The 25,324-nt window shown below is 44.0% G+C and overlaps 1 protein-coding gene across 2 annotated transcripts in view; it reads right to left on the minus strand.

Moving 5' to 3' along the window:
• LOC138487725 (carotenoid-cleaving dioxygenase, mitochondrial-like) overlaps positions 1 to 25,324 on the minus strand; it is a 286,226-nt gene that overhangs the window by 20,198 nt on the left and 240,704 nt on the right. For both annotated transcript variants that reach the window (XM_069614272.1, XM_069614271.1), the window contains one exon: positions 6,928 to 7,095. In XM_069614272.1, the coding sequence (XP_069470373.1) occupies positions 6,928 to 7,095 (168 nt within the window). The remainder of the gene's footprint in view (positions 1 to 6,927; positions 7,096 to 25,324) is intronic.

Below are 25,324 nucleotides of genomic sequence, written 5' to 3' on the forward strand. Positions count from 1 at the left end.
TATGGGGAAACTGACATGTCCTTAAAGACAGTCAGTACTGGGAAACTTTGTTTCCCTTAGTCCTTTCCTATGTTGCAATGGTTCTGCAACATGTTACAAGTGGACAATGTACCATACAGTAGAGTGTGCTTGGGTCTTCTTTTCATTTCCAAAGGCCCTAGACTCCCTCAGAGGATTTTTAGGAGAAGTTTGGATGTGCCATGGACAGGACTGGTGGCAGCTTTTACTTTCGCATAGTTTTAACCCTTTCTTGCCATGCATACCGCATTTACCGCAGTTAGCACAGGAAGGTGGCCTGGCTCCAAAATGGCCATGCTACGAGGTTCTTTGTCCTGTCCTTTGGCCATCTTGTCCCTTTACCTTCCCCAGGTCAAGCAGACCCGGGTCAGTCCTTATTCGGTTATGCATTTCCCCATGAAACGCGAAGCTTTCGTTGGCTTCTGCATGCCTTGTATGTGTGCCTCCAGGATGTGGGCTGGACTGTCTAGTTCCAATACACATCCTGGGTGCCAGAGAGTCTGGTGTGCTAGGAATGACTGGGACCACTGTTATTGGTCCACGCCTGGTATGCCTGTATGTGAGAAGATCTCCCATTGGGTCCTCCTTGTTTTGGCGTGAAGGAGATTCTGGATAAGACAAGGTTCCAAACACCCATACCAGGTCAATCTCTTGAGTTCTCACTGAACCCAGGATAGGATCCAAGTATCCTAAAACTAAGAAGCCGAGTCGAGAAACCGCTGGTCACCCGCTGGAAGGTTTGGTAGCCTGAGCCCGAGCCTGCAGTTGTCCCACTGGAACCATCTGCATCTGATCGAACCAGAAGGTCTGCAAAGGGGCTTTGACCCATTTGAATAGTGGGACCAACTATTCACGGCACCTTCATCCTAACCTGCAAGTGAGCCTCTTCAGAACTGTTCCTGGGCCAACCAGTGAACTGACCAGCTTGCGCAGGACCTTTACTCTCAAACCGTCGCCGTTTCGAGTGGACACTTGAAACTTGGTAGATCGTAATCTCTGTGTTCATGGCATTCTCACACCAAATTTCTTACACTGGGCTTTCCCAGATCTGGAAAAAAGAGAGAGCACCCGAACCCGAGTGAACACGGTCACCGTGTCGCCCAGCCGAGGTGATGAACTTTGCAGGTGCCTTGCTGATGTGCCCCTCTGTGCCCTGAATCCTGCTGCAGTAAAACTGGCGTGAACCCTTTGCAAGGAGCAGAATAAATTGCCACTGTTCTGCCACGGAATCATCGCTGTATCTCAGCTGCTGAAAGCTGCAGAGCCGCACAATTGCCGCATTTGAATTTGCAACCGAAGTGGACTCGACTGCCGAAGTTTGGTACAGAGTGCACCAGGGGTCGGTAGTACTTGCAACGCTTCCCTGAGGGCGACTTGCCTTTCCACAGGTAGCCTGAGCTACCGCCCTATTCCCAACTCCTGGAACCTGTTCTGCCCTTTTGGGGAGCCCTCCTGGAATGTGGGAACTTATTCTTCATCGCCTCACCCACCTTGCCGAGCTGCTACAGTTCCTGCAAGAGACCCCGTTTTCGCTCCTCTGCACCATCGCGTGCACCAGCACCTGAAAGTACTTTGGGGCATTAAGCTCCACTCTTCGTAGGGACTGGACTGCCTCTTAGTTAGAAATTGATTGATGAAGAACTGCCTAAAGACTATTTTCACTGCTTGCTCCCTTTCCTCCAAGATTGTGGACCCATTTTGTGCACTAACCCTTTAGGCCACTTGGTATTGTACATATATTTATAGTAGTGTTGTACTGGTTTGAAGTATTACTGTGGATATTTGCTTTGTGTTTGATTTTAAAGGCCTTGAATAAATGTATATGTATCTTTAATATATACACCTGACTGGGAGTGATTTCTAGTGTTCTTTAATGTGTGTGCTCATTGTGGGCTTTCAGTCACCCTCACCTCTCCTGAGACCTAGTCTTGACCGCCGCTGATGCTACCTTGATCGGTCTGGCTTGTCCAGAAGGTTCTGCTGTTCCAAGAAACTAGGCTGGCCTTCTTGAACCTCTGCCCACCAGGTCAGAGTTCAGAAATCCATCTTAACCTTGGTTCATGGAGTTTAAAATATGCACTCCTTTTAATGTTTTCAAAAAAACTATTAGAACAAATTATCCTCTCTTGGTTTTTTGTGTGTGTTGATTTTATGAAAGACAAATGCCATTCGTCCGGTGCAATTTGGGTGGTTATTCTATGAATGATTGCAAATTTAATGAAATCTGCATATTTCAACTTGATATGCTAATTTCTGGTGATGTCACATCCTATTACGTTTGTTGATGAGCCTCCCCACTTCAATTTTTAGGAATTCACCCCTGCCCAAAATGGTTGAAACATGACTAAGGTTACTTGTGTTTCCGTGCAGAGGGAACGTGGCCATGCAAATTGGGCTAGTCTGCTTCATTTTTTGTAGTTGCAATACTGATTTGGGTCCCTTTCTGCAACGGCACAGACAGTGGTGGGGTTGAGATTAACTCAAAACCATCCACCCATCCATTTTTTTAAATTCAAATTGGCGCAGACAAATTTGCCCCATTCAAAAACCCCAGAGCTAGGCAGCTCCTTTCTGACAACATAGTGTGAGTGCAAATAGTGTTTTAATTGTTATCAAGGTCACTGGCAGAAAGAAGGCGGACTGAGGAGCACTGTGGATTAGAGTGGAGACACAACGCACATTGGAGGTCAATGGATAAAGACCCAAGTTTTTCTGTTTGGATTGAGTGTGGGACGCCACGGTAACAGTGGTTTAGATCAAACTACCATGATTTTTCCTGACCGCTAACAGGAGCTAAAAATCGGGTCAGCCGTGTTTTTCAATATGGCGCCCAAGACCTAACTGTAAATACAGATTCTGGTCGCCATTTCTTTTAGGAAAGGTCATTCTTGTGTTTGTCTCTGCGTGCCAAACCAGGTTTGGTCCCTTTGAAGCCCTCCTCTGGCGCCTGAGTGTCTAGGATAGACAGGATGTGAGGGAGGTGCCCGAAAACTCCCTGTGCTTAGTCTCCAAGGAGACCTGAAAGCACTCTGGCGTGATTGGCCGGCTGGCTCTCTGGCAAGGACAGCCACCCTGCTGTGTGAGTGACAGCCAGGCTGGAATGAATGGGGGAAAACTGTTTATAAGCAGGCCACTGGGACTTGGAAAGCCGAGTCGACCATTGGAACGAAAGAACCGAAGACGAGCTGAAGGAAGAGGACTGCTGCAACTCCTGGATGACCGGTGCAGCCCAGCTGCAGGTCTGAATTGCCTGAAATCGACTGAGAAGCCGTTCAAGGTTAACATCTTCCCTTGAGTTTGGTGGGAACAACCAACTCGTAAACTACCGGCACATCGTCCCCATTTGGTCGAATTTTCATCAGAATGCTGTTGAAAACCAGATAGCCAAAGGGAAGGAAACCAGTTTGTGGTCTTTAAGGCACTCACACCTTAAAGCGACGTTTTGTTGAGCTTTTAGCCTCATCCCTGGGCAGTGCAGGAACCTCCCATTGTCCTCCTTCTTGTCCCTACGACTGAAGCTCAGGAACTGCGAGATCTGCTCGAACTGCCAGGAACAACTGCCTCAGCTACACCTCTTCTTCAATTACAAGGTAATGTGCAAACGTGGTCCTGAAATATTTTTGGCCATCGAGAAAGTGAGTGAAACTTTCCTCAACTTTGAAGGCTTGTCCTTCCCTAAACATTCGTCAAACTTTTCCCTAGCCAATTCTTCTAGACTCCATAGCAAACACTTTAACGTTTCTACCAGAACTGTGCTATCCAATACAAAGACTCTGAACCATTGACTTTGGCCCAGGCCTATGAGATGAATTGCTGGTTGTAGTTACTGAAAACCTTTGCCCTGCCTATGAATGCACGTGTGCTGTTGATTTGAATAACCTTGTCTTTATAACCCTTTTAAAAGTATATGAAGTGCCATTTTGCTCCCACTTCAATTTGGAGCAAACTTTTTCATTTACTTGCCAGTTGAGTATTTGTGGTTTATTAGTGTGTGATATTGAGCCGCTTGTGCTAGTGTAATGTTTTCTAACTAACTGTGTAAATAAATGTATATTCTTTTACCAGGAAACCTTGAGTACGTGTTTGTTTGAATCACTGTATTTGTTGGTCCTTTGTGTAACTTGTTCTACTGCTCACTTAAACTCTTGAGATAAGTCTGGCTGCTCAGCCATCGCTACCACTTTACTGCGTAGTACAGGCTTATACCAAAGGTGAAATTGTGCTTACACTTGTAGTCCTAATTGCATGCAGTGGTCCCAAAGGGTACTGCATGTGATACTGCCTAACACACTAGGGGTTTGGTTAAAACAAATTCCTTTTGGTAACCATGACCTAAAAGGCAAAACCAAAATATGTGAGTTTTATTTGCTGGCTTTTCAGGGAGCTTTTACAAACTTGCCACATTGGGATTTCTGACATACAACCCCTCCCAAATGTTGTTGGGAGCCTTGGGAAGTAAGTACAATGGATTATCCACCTGTGTTTACTTGGACATGGCTTCAACCTGCACCGGTTTACCATGCAGTGAGTACATCCCAGACATAACCCCTGGCACAGCAAACACTTCTTCTCCAGCTCTCTCTCCTTTCAGCCCTGTGCGCCATAGAATACAGTTGAATCCCACGATAAATCTGGTCCATTTGTACACATAGCTCCTCCACCTTTTTCCTTTTCATGCCTTCCTGAGCATCTAATCTATCCCTCCTCCTCATCCCAACTATTTGCCCAACTTTGCTCCTCCTTAACTACAACTGAATGTTCTATCATACTCCTCCTTTGCTTCTCTGACAGGCAATAGCACTTCGATGCCACCTATGGCAGGAAGTGCATATACTAAGGCAAAATAGCATAACATAACATAATATAAGGGTTCCTGTGGCAATGTCCATGGATTGAAACATATCCATCCCAATTTGTAACAGATTTCTTACAGTGGAACTACTAGCATAGCTTTAATTACAAGTATCTGAGATAGTTTTTTCTGTAACTGTATAATATATATATATTTTTATCTCAGCTCCTAGTTGTGGGGTTGGGGGAGGGTCGGGGCAGTGGGAGGAGGGCATGGGTTACGCTCACTGTGTGTTTTCGGTGTGTCTGTACTTTGTTGTGAAACTTGAATAATAATGAAAAAATGACAATGACATTTCTAGCACTTGACTCTATTGATCACGTGGCATCTACTTCTGTTACGGCCCGGTCACTGACAAGTACGGTTCCAGGCACACCGGGCGTTATCTTACCAGAGAAATGTCTCATTAACTTCAATTTTCTTGTAAAGCAAAATGCATCTTTTTGGGGTGTTAGCATAGTCAAAAGGACATAGTGGTCAAAACGATGGGCCCAAAGTAGGAATTCGACAAAACTCTAGGATTGTCTTGTTTTATGTTTCTGGGCACATTATTCTCACACCAATGTCCTGAGTGAAACCAAGATCTCCACATCTAGCCTTGATACTCGATCGCTTCTGCGTGCCACTCCTTGCCTCGACCGCCATTTCTCTTCCTCTTCCCTCTCCTGGTTTTCTCCTCCTCTTTGTGGGTGCTGACTTTGAGAAATTGGTATCCATGCAAGTCCCACAGAAATGTCTGCAACTTTCTTTTCTGTATCTCATCTTGGTACAATCGGAGATTCTAATCATCTTTTTTTTTTTAAATTCCTAACTTTCTTCAAGATTGAGAGCTTGCACGACCTGTACTTTAAGAAATCCTATCTTGACAGCAAATATAGCTTGGTCCTGAATATATAATTATAATCTTCATACTTAGCTAGATGGTTTAACATATGTGTGGGTTCCTTGGCACTCGGTTCCTCCCAGTCAGTAAGCAGACCTGGATCGTCATCTTCATAAGGATGGAAACGTGCAATTCTTAGGCCCTGTCCTGTCCTCGCCCTCTTGAAATAGTCATTCAGTGTTGCATGTTCCCACCACTGAGCCTGTTCATCCTCCTTCCTCTTTTGGAAAGTGGGGCCTGGTTGGGTGGGGCCAAGTGCACTGTCCTCTCATCTGATGGCATCATACATGTTACTGCAGCTACTGCCGATCGTCCTACAGGGTCTGAAATGTTCTGTGTTGTAACATACACCTCCACACGCTGTGAAATGCAACCTAAACACTACTGCTTGAGAAATCCTTTAATATACATTAAAATCCGCAGACCAAAAGTGGTGACAATATCCAAGATCATATGTGGGGCATTTTCATGTCTCTGCTACTGTCCTACGTCACAAACATATATTGATGTTCTTATCAAAGATTTAAAAACATTAGTTCTGGATCTATATTTTAGTTCAGTCTCCTAAATTTGTTACATGTGATTTTTTTGCTTTTTGTAGGTCGCCTAACAAAAAACACATTCCCTCCCTCCGCCCTCTCCCTCCGGCCCCCTCTGGCGGGATTAACTCAAAATCGGGGGGTTTCACCCCCCGGCCCCGAACCTCTACTCCCTCAGGCCCCTCCCCAGCCAAGAATTCTCCAATTATCATACGTGCGCAAACACCCAAACAAACACACGCACACATACATACACTTATAGCTGTTCTCCCTGGGCGCCACTTCCGGGTCCTGGCGCGCCTGTCAGCCCCTGCATGCACTCGTGTGTGTCGCGGGGGCTGACAGTTCGATTTAGAAAGAAATACATTTTTTATGAGGTCATTTTTTTAAAATGACCTCTTCACTTAGGGCACCTAATTTACTTCTAAATTGCAATTCAAGTTTAAATAAACTCAGCTGTGTGTTTCTATGGTTACCCGACAATGTAGTCTGTTTTTAAACTTAAAATTGCACATGATCTCCAATCTGGCGTAAAATGTGTCATCAAATTACTGACGTGATGGCTATTTTACTCTAAACTTGAGAAGAGTTTGTGTTTTGTGGGGAAATGCGTGCTTCAATAACTCGCAGTTTACCTGGTCCAAGGCTTCGCCATGTTTGCGCAGGTTTTGTAGAGAGTAGATCTTCACAGCGTCTCCATTATCTTGGCAGCAGATATCAAAAACAACGCAGCCCTGATCCTCAAAAGCATTGATCTGATGAAAAGTTGCAAATGCTTTTGCAGAATACTTGACAGGGAGAATCTGAAAGAAAGCGCAGAGAGTTACAATTTGGTTTTAGGATAGTGGGCTTAAGTCGCTTGTAGTTAAAGAGTATCCAAGGCATAGGGAGTCCTGTCTTTAGGTATGAGTTGGTGCTTAGCATACACTGTCATCTTAAGGCTTCATGCAATTTTAGTTTGTAATGTGTAGTGACATGAGTAGTACACCATTCAGAAAATGGGACATGGATGTGGTCCCCTGCCACGAAGACATCCACAACTTCCCTTTATTCAGGCATACATTAAAAACGCCATACAAGCTACTTTCACTTCCTAAAAACTGAAAAATATTCCCAACAAACAGAAATGGCGAGTAAAAATACTCACAACAAAAAATATGAAAAATAAGAATAAAAATAAGAAACACATGAGACTCTGTCCTCTGCTTCCAGCACACAGCTTCACACAAGCATACTGATCAGCAGTACTGGTAGATAAGTGCCTGAGGAAGGAGCTCAAAATGATTACTGCTTGACCTCAAGATCGACTTTACGCTAAAAATATTTCCTTCCAAGATCATGAATTGCTAAGTGCAAAGAAGTATGGATTACAGGCGTATGGCTGTTTTAGAGTTAAAAGATATTAACACACTATAAAATATAGCCCCCTATTGGGCATGAGCATTTCGATATTACTCTATAAATATAAACTTACTCCCAATTTCCAAATATAGCGAGTACAATATTCCCATTTCAAAATCCTGCCAAGAGCCCTGCTTACCATTGTGCTTTAAATATGGTGTGTGATAGCTCAAGATTTATGCTCATTCAAACACTGGGCCTTTTGCTATAAGCGTCAAAACCAGCCACAGGGTGTCAAGTGAGACGGTATTTTATGTTGCCATTAGCAACCGCTAACTGGGGCCGCACCCAGAAAAGCAGCTCTTTTCACATAGACGTCTACACAAAGGGCAGACTGTATTAACTCTGAATGCTTCTCACGTGGGCAGTGTTCAGACACTGTGGAAAACCTCTCTGCCATCCATTCACACAGAGACAATTGTACTACAGTCTGTCCTACTAAAGGTGAAACAGCACACAAATCATTCAACCTTCGATCACTATCTCGTTATCACAAATAATTTTTCAAATGAAACTCTCTCACCCCATAAAGGGTCTCATTACTCGTTTTAGCTGGAATTCCACTGAATTAATGCAAAGCTCATTGGGCCTGATTTACAAAACATTTGTTGATGGGATTCTTTGGAATTTAATCCCATTTACTGTTACTCAGTCCCATGGATTTACCGCCGGATTGTGAGTGGTGGTCGAGAGTTCTTAATCCCCATTTTTGGAGCCCATGAGACTGCATTGGGTCTTTGTTAGATTTACAGGGAACGGTAGTTCTTATGCAGTAAATCTTATGATGTTTGGAGGTAAAATGGAGAATGTTCTACAATGTAGAATGGGAACCTGATGGTTAATAAGACGCTTAGCATGCTTGAGTAGGAGTAACTATGGAATCTGTCAAATGCAGATGAGCGCAGGTCAACAAGGCACCTAGCTCTGGGTTTTTTTTGGTTTTTTTTGGAGATTTCAGATCATTTTTTATTTTCACCAATAAAGTTTGCAATACAATCAGAAACAAACAAGCTTCATAAAACTAAAAACCTGGTCACAAGATGGAGTTCAAAAGAGAAGCAAAAGAAGAAAAAAACATCTCATAATGCTTAACACAACATAGATAAGAAGAAAAAGTAGAAGAAGAAAGAACATTGAAAAGAGACCAGTAAAGGAGAAGAGAAAGAAACAGAAGAATATCTAACTGTATCATTTGGTAGTACAATGTATAAATAATCACAAAACACATCCCCATGTAACATGGCATGGTCTTGGCTAGCATAAGAGCAAATCAGAATAAATATCAGGGTAATAGTGAATTTGGAAAAAACACACCAGCATATTGAGTCACCATGAAACTTTAACCATACACATTGAGAAAGATCCCCCATATGTCCATAAACTTTTCAGTCTCTCTGTTCAATTTGCAAATTGCCTTTTCATAGGTGGAGATCATAAGCAACTCATCCACCCACTCATCGATGCAAAAAGAGCTGGACGACTGTGGGTTAAGTTACACTTAAATTTGCAGGTGGGGTAGTTTAGCACCCGTTACACTTTAGCATACAAGCAAGGATAGTTTAACACAAGTACATGTACAATAGTTTAGGCACAACCAGGTGGGTAAAATTCATTTGGTACGGAGATGCAGGTAAGGTTGGTTTTGCGCATCAACACCTATACATTTGATTCTTTTACAGCAATGTGAATAAGGCAGTTGGAACATACATCGTTGTGATTCGGTATCAGAGTTTAAGGGCAAGCACTAAAACAACATTCAAGAGCCAAGTAGAGCCCCACAGCGTACACACCTTTCAATAGGCTGAGTAAGGTGCAATACTACAGTAGGCTAAATGATATGCCGCTAGTGATACCCTGCAAGGTAAAGGGTTGAGTGCAGGTCGGTATGTTATCTTGTAATATCCGCGATCTGCGGAAGGGCCAAATGCCGAGCACTTAATAGGCCCTAGACTAGATTAAGGAACAAAGTAATAGTCTCAGACTCAGTCAGTGACTGGGAAGAGTATAATGCCTTAATAGCTATGGGGGCAGAGGCAATGTTGGGCACTGTCATCCCTGTGGTTTAGGTCTAACGCAGTGCTGAACGTAGTAGGAACTGGGAGGGCTGGGGAGATACGTGTCAGCACGCTATACCATGTTAATGTGCCCTTTTAACTTGCTAGACGCTTAACAATATCATGGTCGATCATAAGGTGCTGAGCAGGTTGGGTCTGTGACTGTGAGTCGGGTGGTCATACGGCCAGCTCACCCCTTGAGTACAAGACAGTGATTAACAATAAAAATGCAATAATATTGGGTAGAATCACGTATCAGATAGCGCAATGGCATTGGATATAGGCAGTCAAGGGTGACACAGTCATCATGAACAAGACAAGGTGTGCTTCAGAATACAGCTTTGTGCAGCACTGTTCTCACAGTATGGGGCAAGTCTGTTCGTATAGGGTTTGTGCTCGTTCCTCTGTCCCTCCTGGCTCTGACAGGCTCGGGACAGGAAGAGCCTTGTGAGGATGGCCTAAGGAGGAGGGCGGGCTTCTCGCCTGCCGGGGAATCAGGAGCTGGTCAAGTATGTGGCTCCAGCCAATGCGGGCAGTGCGGATGTTTCCCCAACTTTGCTATGGACACCGTGGGTGCCGAGTGATTGTGGTGGCCATTTTAGAATGGTAACGGGTCTCGTGCAAAAGTATAGTGTCCGGGTAGAACAAAGAGGTTTTGATGCGGTGGACGAAGGATAGTGCAGCAAAGACAAAATGCAGCAGAGTTCACAGAAGAGATTTCAAATAACGTGTGGTCTACGCATTACAAGGGAAGAAGTTGCTACAATCATAAGTAGCTTCCCAGATAAAAACCCACAGGCTTACCTTCATGAGAGGGAGGCCCCTTAGAGGCAGATGGCACTGCTCCTGCAGTGGAAGCGAGCTCCTGCTCCTCGGTCGTTTCATTGCTGGAATGGGCTCGGGACAGGAGAGCCTTGTGCGGATGGCCTTAGGTGGAGGTCCTGCTTCTCGCCTGCTGGCGAATCAGGAGCTGGTCAAGTATGTGGCTCCAGCCAATGCGGGCAGGGCGGATGTTCCCCAATGTTGCTATGGACACCGTGGGTGCTGAGTGATCGTGGTGGCCATTTTAGAATGGCAGCAGTCTCGTGCAAAAGTACAGCGTTGTTGTAAAACAAAGAGGGTTTGATGCAGTGGACGAAGGATAGTGCAACAAAGACAAAACGCTGCAGAGTTCACAGAAGAGATTTCAAATAATGTGCGGTCTAAGTATTACAAGAGAAGAAGTTGCTACAATCATAACTAGCTTCCCAGATAAAAGCCCACAGGCTTACCCTCCTGAGGGGGAGGCCCCTTAGAGGCAGATGGCACTGCTCCTGCAGTGGAAGAAAGCTCCTGCTCCTCAGTCGTTTCTTTGGAATGGTCGCTATATTCTGTTGGCACCACTTCTAATGATAGAATCTTCGTTGTCATTGATTCAGATATGTAGATATAGTTCAGCAATGTAGATGAATATGTACCTACCCTGGTTGGGCTTATTTTAGTGTCTTTTTTCAATAGTTCATTAGCCAGATCATGGCTCGCTTTGACGTTTCTTTTCCCAAACCTGATCTTTCTGTTGTTGTTTTCCATAAAGGATTATTGATCCATCTTGTTTATACAAATGAATGTTCAGGTCTCCACATATTATCACTTCGATATGCTTGTATTTTAATTGTAATTCGTCGATATGGGTTAGCATCGTGTCGATGACTAGCATATCTCGTATTCCCATTACACTCCAATATGCATTAACCATAGCGAACGTTGTAGCATTATTTCTTGGGACCTCCTATTTTTGTGTTTGTCAGATGTCAAAGTTGTTTGTAGAATTGTTATTTGTATAATAAACGGAATTGGGTTGAATGATTCCAGTCTTTTTATGTTTGATTCTACTTTAATGCATGTTAGGTGTCCTGCCGAGGGCTGGCCCCTTGCTCTCTGAATTGCTGGGTTCATTTGGATTAGAAAGCCATCACATGTTGGTTTATCGGTTATCCCCATTTCTTGTGGACAAATCACGTCTGAGGCTTGCAATTCTGAGATGGTATTTTTGAAAAGGTGACAGGATCATCTCGTATTCCATGAGCAAAGTGTCAAAAATTGTTTCTCTCTGAGTTGTGGTTGTTATTCTTCATGTAATATTAGAATCTTGTCAGGTCTTTGGGGCCCACTCATCATTTCTCGATCCATTTGTTCTTAGAGGCTTTCTAGTCTCTGGACCTCATTTCTTTTCAGAGCAGGTTCTTATATTTGAGTCCGTCAAGCTCAAATTCGGATGCTCTATGATTATCGACTTTTGGTACCTCACTATGTCTCTCTGAGATCGGGATTGAGTGGACATTTGGGTTTTGTTTTGACGATAATTGACGTGGTTTGTCAGGCATCGAAATCCCAACATACGAAGTTGGTCATAACTTGTTGTCACTTGATCATGTATTCTTTGTGTGGTAAATTGTATCTCCACTACATCTGTTTCTCCTTCCAGGGGGAATTCAACTAGTTGTATATCTTGCAAACTAATGTTCCGTAAGTTTGAAATGGCATCGTACAAACATAATACATTTGACCTGTTCAGGATTAAATCATCTTTTTTAGATTTAATACTTTCTATCCTCACCTTATAGGATTCCTGTTTCCTCCTTGGGTCAACAAATATCGGTGTTTTTATCTCCTGGTTACAATGGACTTATTCTTCTGGTAGGTCATCCTCTTCTCTAGCCCTATGAAAGGGTCCTTTTGATTTGTAATTTATTGTGATGTTGTGGGGCGTTGCTTGCGTGGTATTCTCTAATCATGAGTATTCTCTAATCATGAGTATTCTCTAATCATGAGGTTTTCACAGAGTATCTTGATATAGATGAGAATAAAATTTCAGTATCTGAGATGTCTTCAACAGAGAGGAGCTCCGAGTCTGAGTTTATTGTTTGACCTGGTTCATATCGATTCATTCGATTTGGTAAACTTACAACTGACTCTTCCATGTTCTCTTTTGTCATTGTATGTTCATAAGTTTAAGAGGAGATCATGCATTTTTTGCTCTTCTACTGCAGTTATCTGATCTTAGTTCTTTACGTTAGGCTTCTCCCTTGAAGACCTTTTTGTGAGACTCTTGTTAACGGTTGCTCTTTTTTCCCTTGTTTTTTGCTGTGCTTTGAGTAGTTGGTAGAGTCAAGTTGCGTAGAAAGGCATGCTATCCTCTCCTGGAACCTTTCGCTTTTGTATTAGGTTTGTTATTTTTTGTAGTTGACGCTTATCCCCATTTTTTTCATCTTTCCTCACTGCATTCATTGCATCGAATATTGTGAAGCTTTCCACTGTGGTCAGTGCCGTTTTGCTCTGAGGCGTCTTCACAGTTGCTTGATCAGTGTGGCGTTTAAGTTCCACAGATTTATGCTTGACTGATTTAGTTGTTTGAGCTTTTTGTTTCCGAATTTCACTTTGATTAGGGTCAGCAGAGGTTATCTTGGTACCCAGAGATTTAATTTTGTTCCCAATTGTGGCTTGTACTTGGCTGACTTTAACAATTTTTTTTGGACCGTTGGTTGCAATTGTAGTTGGGGTAATTCTTGTTTTTGATCAGAGTTAACACTAATTGGTACTATTCACGTGGTATCGGCAGATTTAGGGTTAGTTTCTTTCAACTTATGTTTTTCTATTGCTGCAATTTGTTGTGATCCTTGTTTTGCTGCTTTTTCTTGTAGATGGATATTTTCTTTATGTGTCATTACCATCATTTCTGTCAGTGACTTCGCCATAGCAGCTTTCTCTATCCTGTCGCTTCTGGCAACTTCATAGAGGTGTTCCTGCCACTGAAAGGAGATTTCGGCCTCTTTATCAAGTCTCTGCTGAACTTTGTTTGTAAATGACCCTAAGAAGACTTGCTCGTATGAATCATAGCCATCAATGGAGCATGATCCTTCATGTTATCTGCTAGTCTTTCATACAGCTTCATGAATGGTAATAAGGCATGTGTTGCCGCTGTTGTCAGTACATTTTGTAGGTCCAACATTCTTGTTGGGATTGTTGTATATATTTTCTGCTGATCTTTTGAGTTCTCGATATGATCAGAGAGGTTTGGTGACAAGTTGCCTTCATTTCCTGGTTGTTGTTGTTCTGGGTGCAAGGGAGTTGGTGTTAAACCTGTGTGCGTTGAGTGCATCGATAATCATTGCACGGGTTGAAGTTCCAGCTTGCACTTCCAAGTCCGGTGTGACATTTCTGATGTTCTAGCTTTGCCAGTTTTGGCATCAATCCGGGGAGTAGGCATCATCTCTCTTTGAGTTGGAACTCTCTCGGGTATGCTTAGGCGGTCATGTTTCTTGATCTATCATCAACAATTCAGTTTCTGTAATATCTAACGAGAGTCTGTCTGCTCTTCGTTTGACTTTGCTGCAATTTTCTTTTATTGACAGATTTCTAGAAGCATGTTGCATGAATTTCTGTTGCCATATTTTTTTAGCCTGGAAGGCTTTTTGCCGTTGTGTTGATTGTGAGGTTGTGTCTTCTCCTGAGCATTGGGGGATTCCTTTTCTTATTAAGTGTTTATTATGCTCCTTTCTGAAATACTGATTCTCGTTAACAGATGAAGGCTGTATTTCGTTTGTTTCCTCTGCACTATAGGAGCGCTTAGTATCTGAGAATTCACCTTCTTGGTGTATCTCTTTTGTCTCACTAAAGGTGTTTACATTTCTCATAATTTCTTGTACAATAGTATCTTGTGTGTCTAGTTGTTGCTTTATCGGTTTCTTCATTCCCATCGGCTTGTGAGACCCTTCTTTGGTTTGAGGGCTTAGGTCATCACCAGCTGGATCTAGGAGTTCTTGAACAGAGAATGAGGGCACTGTGGGAGCTATGAAGCTTCCATTCATCACCAGACAAGTATTTTTGTTGAGCTGTGTTATTTAACTTGTGAGCTTTATGTCCATTGCTTCTCTGTGTCATAGCGTTGGTAAAAGGTAGGGATACACCCAACTCCATCAGAATAGAATCAATGACATCCTTTATCGCTGTATAGTCGGCAACATTATTTCGCCCAGAAAACAAGTCGATGTTATTTGACGCCATTTCTATTTGTCCACCGGTCTGTGGGGGAATTAAAGTCCTCATTAGGAATTTCCTGTCCGGCTTCTTTAGGACCCGCTGGGCTTATTGGGAAAAGACTCCCAATGGCGTTTTTCATTCTCGTCTTAGGTACGGTGTAGTTCAAATTAGGTGGGAGCAAATCATGTGTGGGGTGATTTAGTGGAGTTTATTCCCCCGCTTTAAGCTCTGCATTTGCGTGAGCACCTGGGAGCCCCGAACATGCGGGACGTTGCAGGTCTGAGGGGTAGACGCTTTGCAGTGGAATGAAGACACTGCCCCCAGATTTGTACCGTTTGAAAGTAACCTTCTCCACTTGGTTACCGGTGCGGCGGTGCCGATGTCCTGTGGAGCACTCCGAAGGTTGTAGATTTTAGACATTTAATTTGAGGGCTATTCTCTTACTTTCCCAAGTTCTTACTTTGCATTCCGCCCCTTTGGGTCTGAATAACCATAGGATCTCTTACCTTCACACAGTATCCCCAAGGGCGGGCAGGGAGATGCGTCAGCTATCGGGTCAAAGGCTACACGCCCACAGTCCCCAAGTTTGATAGCGGATGTCTAGGTTGTGGGGACCTGATTCAGTGACCTTCATTTAATAGTGGAGGCCCCAGGTGCTGCGTACTAGGATTCTCTTTCAGGCAAAGAGAAGCTGTTAGAGGTCCCACTTATGGATTATGCAAGCTCCTCCCACCCGACAAGGATCTCCCTGTAAGGATACAGGAGTTTGCAGCGCTACGGTACCAGTTACACTCGGGAAAGAAAACCATGGGGATTTTATCTGAGAGAATAAAGTGCCCATGGAGGTAATCATGGTTTTATTTGTGTGACGGGCACAGTGTGTTGATTCGTAGTACTTGGTATACTTTATGTGTAACGCTAAGTGGTGTGCGACTTCAAATATTGCTTCTCAAGAATCAGTGTCATGGGCAGCAGAAAAGGATAAACACAAGTACAGAGGGATAACACAAAAAAGTTACCTTCTGTAACAGTTAGCAGTCCAAGTCTTTTTGCCCGGCAATAGACGAACTGCTGTCTCTGATGAAATATTTCCACTACGCGCCCTGCGTCCAGCCAGAACAGCCAAAATCAGCAAACACAGATGCCCTTGTCTCCACAACAGGCTAATCGCTGCGAGGGCAGCGAGGCTTTCAATATGTGTACTGCTTCCTCGAATGGCCGGTGCCTAGGTCCTTAAGGCAACAGTAGCAGCTCAATTCACGCAGCCGAAAACAGCAAACACAGACGCCCTTGTCTCCACAACAAGCTTATTGCCACAAGGGCATCGAGGCTTTCAATATATGTCCGGCTTCCGCGAATGGCCGGTGCCTAGGTCCTTAAGGCAACAGTAGCAGCTCAATTCACGCAGCCGAAAACAGCAAATACAGATGCCCTTGTCTCCCTTGTCTGCTTGTTTTCTGAAGTTCATCAACGATCAACAAAAAGGGGACATCATAATCTCACCAATATCTGCATATAATGACCCTCATGGTGGAACTAACAATTTCCCTTCACTCCAATAGACAGCCCAAAGATTCTAAACCAAGCTCAAACCGTAGGGCTTCAATTGGGACACAATTAGGACGTTTCAGTGCCCCTTTCCACACTCTAGACTCTACCCTGTCAAAGTTCATAGACCTGGGGTCTCATCACGAGTTGCGTGCTAAACCCGATGGAATTACCGCCAGGGCTATTAGCCCTACCACCAAACCCCCGGCGCTATTAGGTCCGGATCACAGGTTTGGTGGAACGGTTAGTCCCCATTCCCCATTGGGCCCCTTCAGGAATTTCCCATTCCCCATTGGGCCCAATGGGAAATGTTCAGCACTATTGCCACCGGCGGTATTACTGCCGGCGGTAATAGCACCAAAAATTGACAAAATCACAGCGGATTTGTCCCCAGCTCAGAGCTGGGGGAAAATCTGCCAAGCCTGTGATTTGGCAGACCCTTAAATGCAGCGGTAATAGCATTAACACCGCATTTAAGGGTTAACACCAAACTTGTGATGAGGCCCCTGGTCTTTATGCCGATCTCCATACAGTACAGTAGTTTTGGATCTACATTAATCTTGTAAAATGTTAGAAGAGGGCATATTGAAATACAGCAGAGCCTAGCATTGATGTTTTACATTTCAGTGGATATTTGCTTTGCCTTGTCCATTAAACATGATGACAAAATACCCACGTTGTCAACCACATCCAATCCAATGTGAAGGTAGACAAATACTTCAGTCGGAATTATCTTTGAATTTTCAATGGACCAGCCAAAACCCATATGTTTGTTGACACAACTAAGGCCCTGTCTGTCCTCTAGACCTTGTCAAGGCCACAACTATCTGGCCACAACTAAGGCCCCTGCCTGGCCTTTGGATCTTTCTTCTAAGATTCGTGCTGGCACTTGGTGGCTGACTGCATCATCGGAGCTCCGGAGCATCATGCAGCTGGGGCCTAAATTCCAACCACGAGACCCGAGGAACAACAGGGGCACCTACCGCTCCACCATCTCTCAGGTAAGCCCATTTGGGCTTGGATACTCCCTGGTGTGCAAACTATTAGCTCTTTAAAAAAGAAGCACCCATATTTGTGTGTGATTTATTTGTATATGTCTGTTAGTGCCGTCTGACTCTGAGCGCTCACCATCCCCCGAAATTGCAGTTTGGCCTTTTGACTTGTTGGGCCATTTCGCCTTTTAAAAATGGCCACCTCGTTTAGTAGCACAGGAGTCTTTTGTGCTCACCACCTGTCACCGCTGTGATTGACTACACCTTTGACCATCTAGGCCAATCCAGGGAGCCGGCCGGCAAACGCCGGCCCCCTACCCAAGGCCCACAACTAAGGCCCCTGTCTGGCCTTTGGATCTTTCTTGTAACATCCGTGCTGGCACTTCGTGGCTGACTGCATCATCGGAGCTCCGGAGCATCATGCAGTTGGGGCCTAAATTCAGACCACGGGGCCTGAGGAACACCAGGAGCACCTACCGCTCCACCATCCACCACGTACGCCCATTTGGGCTTGGCTACTACCTGGTGCGCAAACTCTCATCTCGAAAAAGAAGTTCCCATATTTGTGTGTGATTAATGTTTATTTGTTCAAACAAGCTTTATTCTGCATTGTTAACCATAAAAGCGGTATTAAAAAAAATTAAACGATTAGAAGACTTAAAATTCAAATACAGCCATACAAAACAAAACATGTTATTACAATTAAGAAGCATTCAAGATTGACGGTTTAAAAAAAATCAAATTCCTAGTTACATCTATCATTTTCATTCCCACAGCACAGATTTCGCTCTTCTTAGCATTGTCTATGAATGCATTGTCCAATCAAATAAACAACGTTCATATCAGTAGTGCTTTTACAGTATGTTACAGGTGCAGAATGTTACAGGTGCTTCAGTTTGCCTTACACCTTTTAGCATAAATAGAGGGACAAGATAGCATTTCCTAAGGTCCAGGTACCGAGAGCACAGCAGTAAAAAATGCTTTATTGTTTCCTCGGAATCGCTACAGATTTTACATTGGGTGTCTGAGGAATGGGACCACCTAGCTGTAAAAAAGGCGACTTTTAGTGTATCGGTACGTAGTTGGAAAAACAGGACTCGGGCATACCCAGGTGTTATCCAATCTAGATATGGCTCAAAGCTTGCATTATCTTTCACCATTAAGTATTGTTCACCAGTCTTTAGTGTGGCACATGCCCTGTACATTTCCCTCATTAGGTAATAATCACGCTTAATCCGGGCCACCTTTGCCTTACTTGCTGCAATGCCAGATAGGGGCTTTATATCGCATTCCAATCTCAGGCTAGTCATTGGCGCGCCCTTCGGTTGCATGACTAATGATCTTGAGAAGTGCTGATCTGCCACGTTAATTTGTGCACTGACACAGTGACCCCATAGCTCTGCCCAGCATGGGGTCGCTGCCCATCCATGGGTTCTATGCAGATTAAGTGCAGGAGAAATGACACATTTTTCATGCGCATTAAAGAAAGGGTGAATTCAACTACTATGCTTCTCTAGGGAGGTCACTGCCTTGGCACATTGAGTTGTCATGCAGCATCTTCTGTGAACCTGATTCCCAAGTAGTCACAATGACATACCTGCTCCAAGATACACTCATCTATTAGGATCCTCAGATACATTTTCTTACTGTTTTTGCGACTAAACACCATCACCTTGGTTTTTTCAGTGTTAATCTCCATCGAGAGATCTTCACACATTTCAATGAATACTTAAAAATGATGTCTTAAACCCCCCATGCGAGTGGTGGCTAACAGTACTGCATCATCTCCGTAGAAGAGTGATGGGAATGAACATGTACCAAGTTTGGGGAGATCAAGGCCACGTACTAACAGTTCTTCAATTATTGTATTTATGTACAGACTAAATAGGAGGGGGGCTAGCACACACCCCTGCTGTACCCCCCTCTCTACCGAAAATGTGTCAGTGGTTTCCCTTCCCAATCTCTACCTCACAGAGGCACCATTGTTAGAGTAGAGGGATATAATGCAACAAAGCAAATGACCAGGTACACCCTTATTTCTCAAAACAGACCATTTTGCATCTTGACATACTGTCAAATGCAGTCCTTAAGTCTACGGAGACAGCATAGATCCTATGATGTTGCAAGGACACATACTCGGCCAGAACTGCATACAGCCAGAGGCGCTGGTCAACCGTTCCAATACCGGGCTGGAAACCAGCCTGCAGATGGTTCATATGGTTGCCTTTGTTAGTCCATTAGTTTAGGCATCTCAACAGTACCCGTGCATGTACCTTCCCAACTACATCTAACAGTGAAATCAGTCTGTAGTTCCCGGGCATCTTGTTATCTCCGTACTTGTATAACGGTACAATGATTGCATCACGCCATGATTGGGGGACATCGCCCGGATTGCAACGTAATCAAATACTCGGTTTAGCAGAGGACCCCAGATCAGAGGTTCATCCATCAACAAATCGATGGGAATTCCATCTGGCCCCGGGGGTTTTCAACTCCCAAGCCCCATAATGGCCTCCTCCACCTCAGCTTTTGTAAATAGTAGTGGACCCTCCTCACAGTCGCTACCAGTCTGCTGCCTTGTTGAGACACAAATCTCATCCCGTCCTTTCCTATACAGGTTTGTAAAATGCTTCACCCATTTGGCTGGTGCTATCTAGCTACAGACCGGACCAACCGAGATCACTTCACGTCCCCCAACCAACCTCCAGAAATGTACCTGGTCACCAGTCCTACTATAGGACAGTAGTTCATCCCATTTATATTTTGAATATTGTGCCTTTTTCACTGCCACTACAGCCTTGTACTTTGTCTGCAGACTTTAAATTGTGCTTGTCAACCACTGCTACATTTTTTCAGAAAATTTAACAAATTCTGCTTTGCTAGCGAGCATTCCTCGTCAAACAACCCCTTGTTATCCAAATTGTATTTCCTAATACTGCTAGCTGGTTTGGTGAAATATGACGACAGAGTCTTCACCATGTCGCAGTATTGTTCTCCAGGGTTGGAAGGATCAGAATCACCCAGACAAATGCATGCAAAGTGTTGGACAATACTCCACATATATTCTTGGGTTGGCACACTATGGTCCAATGATGACCATTTAACCACCTGCCTGGAATTGCTTTTACAGTGATTGAACTCCCCCCCCTCATATCCCCACATGTGTTTGTCCCCCCCAATCAGACATTTTCAAGCAGCTTAGTGGGTGATGGTCACTTTCGGACCGTTTTATGACTTCCATACTGATAACCACATCCCAGTATAACACATTGAGCAGAATACAATCAATTCTTAAGCTGCCCTGCGTACCTTCATAATGAAATAATGCAGGCTTGTCCGGGGGGGGCGGTCCTCCCATTGCACAATCATAGGCCCGTCTCATTTAATAACCTAGCGTCTTCAATAGCACCAGGGTATGGCCTAATAGGTTTAACAGTCTGCAATTTTGGAATCCCAAACCCTACATCCCATTCGCCAGAGAGACCACTTAGCACGTCTTTTGGTTCATACTGCACGTTGAAGTCCCCCATTGCCATAGTTAAAGGGGGGATGTTTTTTGATGTTTTGAATGTCCCCAATCATGTGGCACATGATCCTAAGGCTTTCCATGGGCGCACTCCCACCCGGCCTTTTGTAGATATTAAAAATCAGTGTACCCTTCCCCCTTGAATTAGTTGCCTCCAACACTGCATACATCTGAGCCTGTTGACAACAGTGACAGATCCAGTGAAGGACTAACTGAAATAGCCAGTCTCCATTTGTGTCTGCCTCTGGGGCCTTTTGTTGCACATAACCAATACAAGCTAAACCCCTGTAGCTCAATATTCTCTGTTGCCCATGTTTCCTGGAGACATACCAGTATAAATTGGTGAATAATACAGACCCACTTCGAGTCTGTCATAGATGTATACACCCCAGCAACATTCCATGAAAGCTCCTTCATCCCTTTGGTTGTGCATATTTCTGCCTCTACTGGTGGTTGTTCTGGGTCATATACCAAACAAGGGGAGCGGGGGGTAGGGGGGGGGGGCAGGAGTAATTCAATCTACCTCATCCAGACCGTTGCCGGGTTCAGTTACAACTCCCATCGATATGCATGTTTCACTAGACATACCTAATGCAAAATGTCTGCGGATAGGTAGTCTAGATCGCATAGAGATGTTAGTATGGGCTCGGGGCATGATCTAAATTCCACTGACAGGAGTCCTTCAGCCAGAGACATGCTAACCAAGGTAAACTGAATGTAATCCTGTTTCCCTGTGGGCGTTTCTCCTCTTCAACAGTGAACAATATCATTCCAGATCACAGATTTACAATCTCTAACATTGCGTATCCAGTTTATGACTTTGTTCACCAGTGAGGCCTGGTCTTCAAAACAGCCTTTCCTTAGTTGTGGCACATCATACCAGTATATATCCCTGCCTCTACCCCACTCCGGGTCTCCCCAAGCTCTGAGCTGGTTAATACCTCTTCCTTGTGGTTGGTGTGCAGGATTATAGGCATCCGTGTGTGCCTCCATTCCTGTGTCTGGGTATCGAGGGTTGCTCCTATTTCTATATATGTGGTCAGTTGGAATTGCCCGTGTCAGCAATAGGACTTTGATAGCTGAGTCATTACTATTATTACTCTCAACCCCTCAGTTGAGACTACCAGCCCTTATAACTGATCTTTCATGAATGGGGTCGCACTTCACCACCACAGTTTGACTATGAGTAGCCTTTGGCTTGGCTGCTTTAACGCCCCCCATCGCAATAGGCAATGACACCTGCTTCATACTTAAATTACTGCTCCCCTTGTCAGATTCGGTGGGGGGCATCCACACTGCCTTAGTGGCACTAAGCAGGGCTGTCATATCTTTTTTCAGGGTTGCCAAATCATATAGCCCACCACACAATAGGCTGGGCCCTGACACCTTGGGTCATTGTCAGTTGTCTGCACCCCAATTGAGCGAGTGAGCTTTCTCCCTCCCCTCCTCCCACCCCTATACTTCCCTTCACCATCCAATCCTCCTTCACCTCCTGGTTCTGAGACAATGTTTCCAAAATGTCAAAGCTATTCGATACGCTTATTGCTGAGTCAATGTGCTCAGTTATATCGGTCAGGTTAATCAGATCAGGTTGCCCTTGCCCCTGCCCCTTGCCCTTACTGGCTACACATGTGTGCACATGACCAGCTTGATCCCCATTACCCACCAAAATGGGATTGATCACTGGGGGGGCAAGGATGGGGGCCATTTCCACCACTTCCTCCCGGGCAGCCTCTGTGCAGCCACTTTGGCTCCGAGCCACCCTCCGGTGTACATCCCGCACTTCACTTTGCAGTAGTGGAGGTCTGGGTGGGGGTGGGGTGGTATTTAATGGGACCTCTTCCTGGGCTATTCTCTATTGCAGAGTTTGGAATCACATAGTTCTTCCCTTCACTCTGATCCAAAGGGTTCACTACCTTAAAAGGCTCCAACAGGTCAGCTACTTTCTTCCCTCTCACTATTTTGGTTAAGGCCTGCGCCCTATATACATCCAAATCTGGTACAATTTACAGAAAATCAAGCATGTTAGGGTTGCACTACAGTTTGAACTTAGAGACTGCAGTGCACACTCCGGTTGTCACATGGGTGGTATCCCTAGCATCAACAATAGCATCAACAATAGCATCAACAATAGCATCAACAAGAGCATCAACAAGAGCATCAACAATAGCATCAACAAGAGCGTCAACAATAGCATCAACAAGAGCATCAATAGCATTAACAAGATCATCAACAATAGCATCAACAAGAGCATCAACAAGAGCATCAACAAGAGCATCAACAATAGCATCAACAAGAGCGTCAACAATAGCATCAACAAGAGCATCAACAAGAGCATCAACAATAGCATCAACAAGAGCGTCAACAAGAGCATCAACAAGAGCATCAACAAGAGCATCAACAAGAGCGTCAACAAGAGCATCAACAATAGCATCAACAAGAGCATCAACAATAGCATCAACAAGAGCGTCAACAAGAGCATCAACAATAGCATCAACAAGAGCGTCAAGAAGAGCATCAACAAGAGCATCAACAAGAGCATCAACAAGAACATCAACAATAGCATCAACAAGATCATCAACAATAGCATCAACAATAGCATCAACAAGAGCATCAACAAGAGCATCAACAAGAGCATCAACAAGAGCATCAACAAGAGCATTAACAAGAGTATCAACAAGAGCATCAACAAGAGCATCAACAATAGCATCAACAATAGCATCAACAAGAGCATCAACAAGAGCATCAACAAGAGCATCAACAATAGCATCAACAATAGCATCAACAAGAGCATCAACAAGAGCATCAACAAGAGCATCAACAATAGCATCAACAATAGCATCAACAAGAGCATCAACAAGAGCATCAACAAGAGCATCAACAATAGCATCAACAAGATCATCAACAATAGCATCAACAATAGCATCAACAAGAGCATCAACAAGAGCATCAACAAGAGCATCAACAATAGCATCAACAAGAGCATCAACAAGAGCATCAACAATAGCATCAACAAGATCATCAACAAGAGCATACACAATAGCATCAACAAGAGCATCAACAAGAGCATCAACAAGAGCATCAACAATAGCATCAACAAGAGCATCAACAAGAGCATCAACAATAGCATCAACAAGAGCATCAACAAGAGCATCAACAAGAGCATCAACAAGAGCATCAACAATAGCATCAACAAGAGCATCAACAATAGCATCAACAAGAGCATCAACAAGAGCATCAACAAGAGCATCAACAATAGTATCAACAAGAGCATCAACAAGAGCATCAACAAGAGCATCAACAATAGCATCAACAAGAGCATCAACAAGAGCATCAACAAGAGCATCAACAATAGCATCAACAATAGCATGAACAAAAGCATCAACAATAGCATCAACAAGAGCATCAACAAGAGCATCAATAAGAGCATCAACAATAGCATCAACAATAGCATCAACAAGAGCATCAACAATAGCATCAACAATAGCATCAACAAGAGCATCAACAAGAGCATCAACAATAGTATCAACAAGAGCATCAACAAGAGCATCAACAATAGCATCAACAAGAGCATCAACAAGAGCATCAACAATAGCATCAACAAGAGCATCAACAATAGCATCAACAATAGCATCAACAAGAGCATCAACAATAGCATCAACAATAGCATCAACAAGAGCATCAACAATAGCATCAACAATAGCATCAACAAGAGCATCAACAAGAGCATCAACAATAGCATCAACAAGAGCATCAACAATAGTATCAACAACAACATCAACAATAGCATCAACAACGTTAGCCGAATCAATTAGCTCAATGTCATTTAGGAAACCTTTAATATCTGAAATAAAAACGTTAACCTCATCAATAAGTTTAAGTAGTTTAAATAACCTTGTATGGCCATCTGCGGGTGAGATAGAACTAGTCACCTTCCTTGTAACCATTTTGGAACGCTCCCATCTCCCAGCAGCAGCGCTTCCAGTAACCTACACCTATATAAATCAGAGTACTGTAGTATCTTATATATGGCGCATCAGCAAACACCAGTCAATCTGCGCACCTGAACAACTTGCGCACCTGAACAAGACAGTCTATGCAGTCTGTGCAAATACGCATGTACGATGATTTCGGCAAGGAGATCAGTTGTGCAAGGTTATATGTGAGGTAGCAAAGTTGCCGACTTCAAGTGTTCCCAGGTCTTGATTAAAATCAAGTTAAAATAAAATAAAATCCAAATATTCAGGGCTTGCTGACCCGTCTGCCCCGCAGAGACAGAAATAGCAGTCAGAAAAAGCACCAATGAGCTACAATACCCGCTTCTCCAGTTGTATGGTTGGTCACTCTGAGCAAGCTCCTCCAGTCGCTGATATACCCAGACACCTTCCTCAGCGCCCCAACCAGCCACTGACAGCCACGGACAGCAGCGCCCTTCCCTGCAGCGGGCTTACACCGCAAGGGTTTGCTGTAATTACTTTTTAAATAGCCTTCC

Source organism: Ambystoma mexicanum, chromosome 9 (assembly GCF_040938575.1).
Source record: "Ambystoma mexicanum isolate Mex_15411 chromosome 9, UKY_AmexF1_1, whole genome shotgun sequence".
Classification (NCBI taxonomy): domain Eukaryota; kingdom Metazoa; phylum Chordata; class Amphibia; order Caudata; family Ambystomatidae; genus Ambystoma; species Ambystoma mexicanum.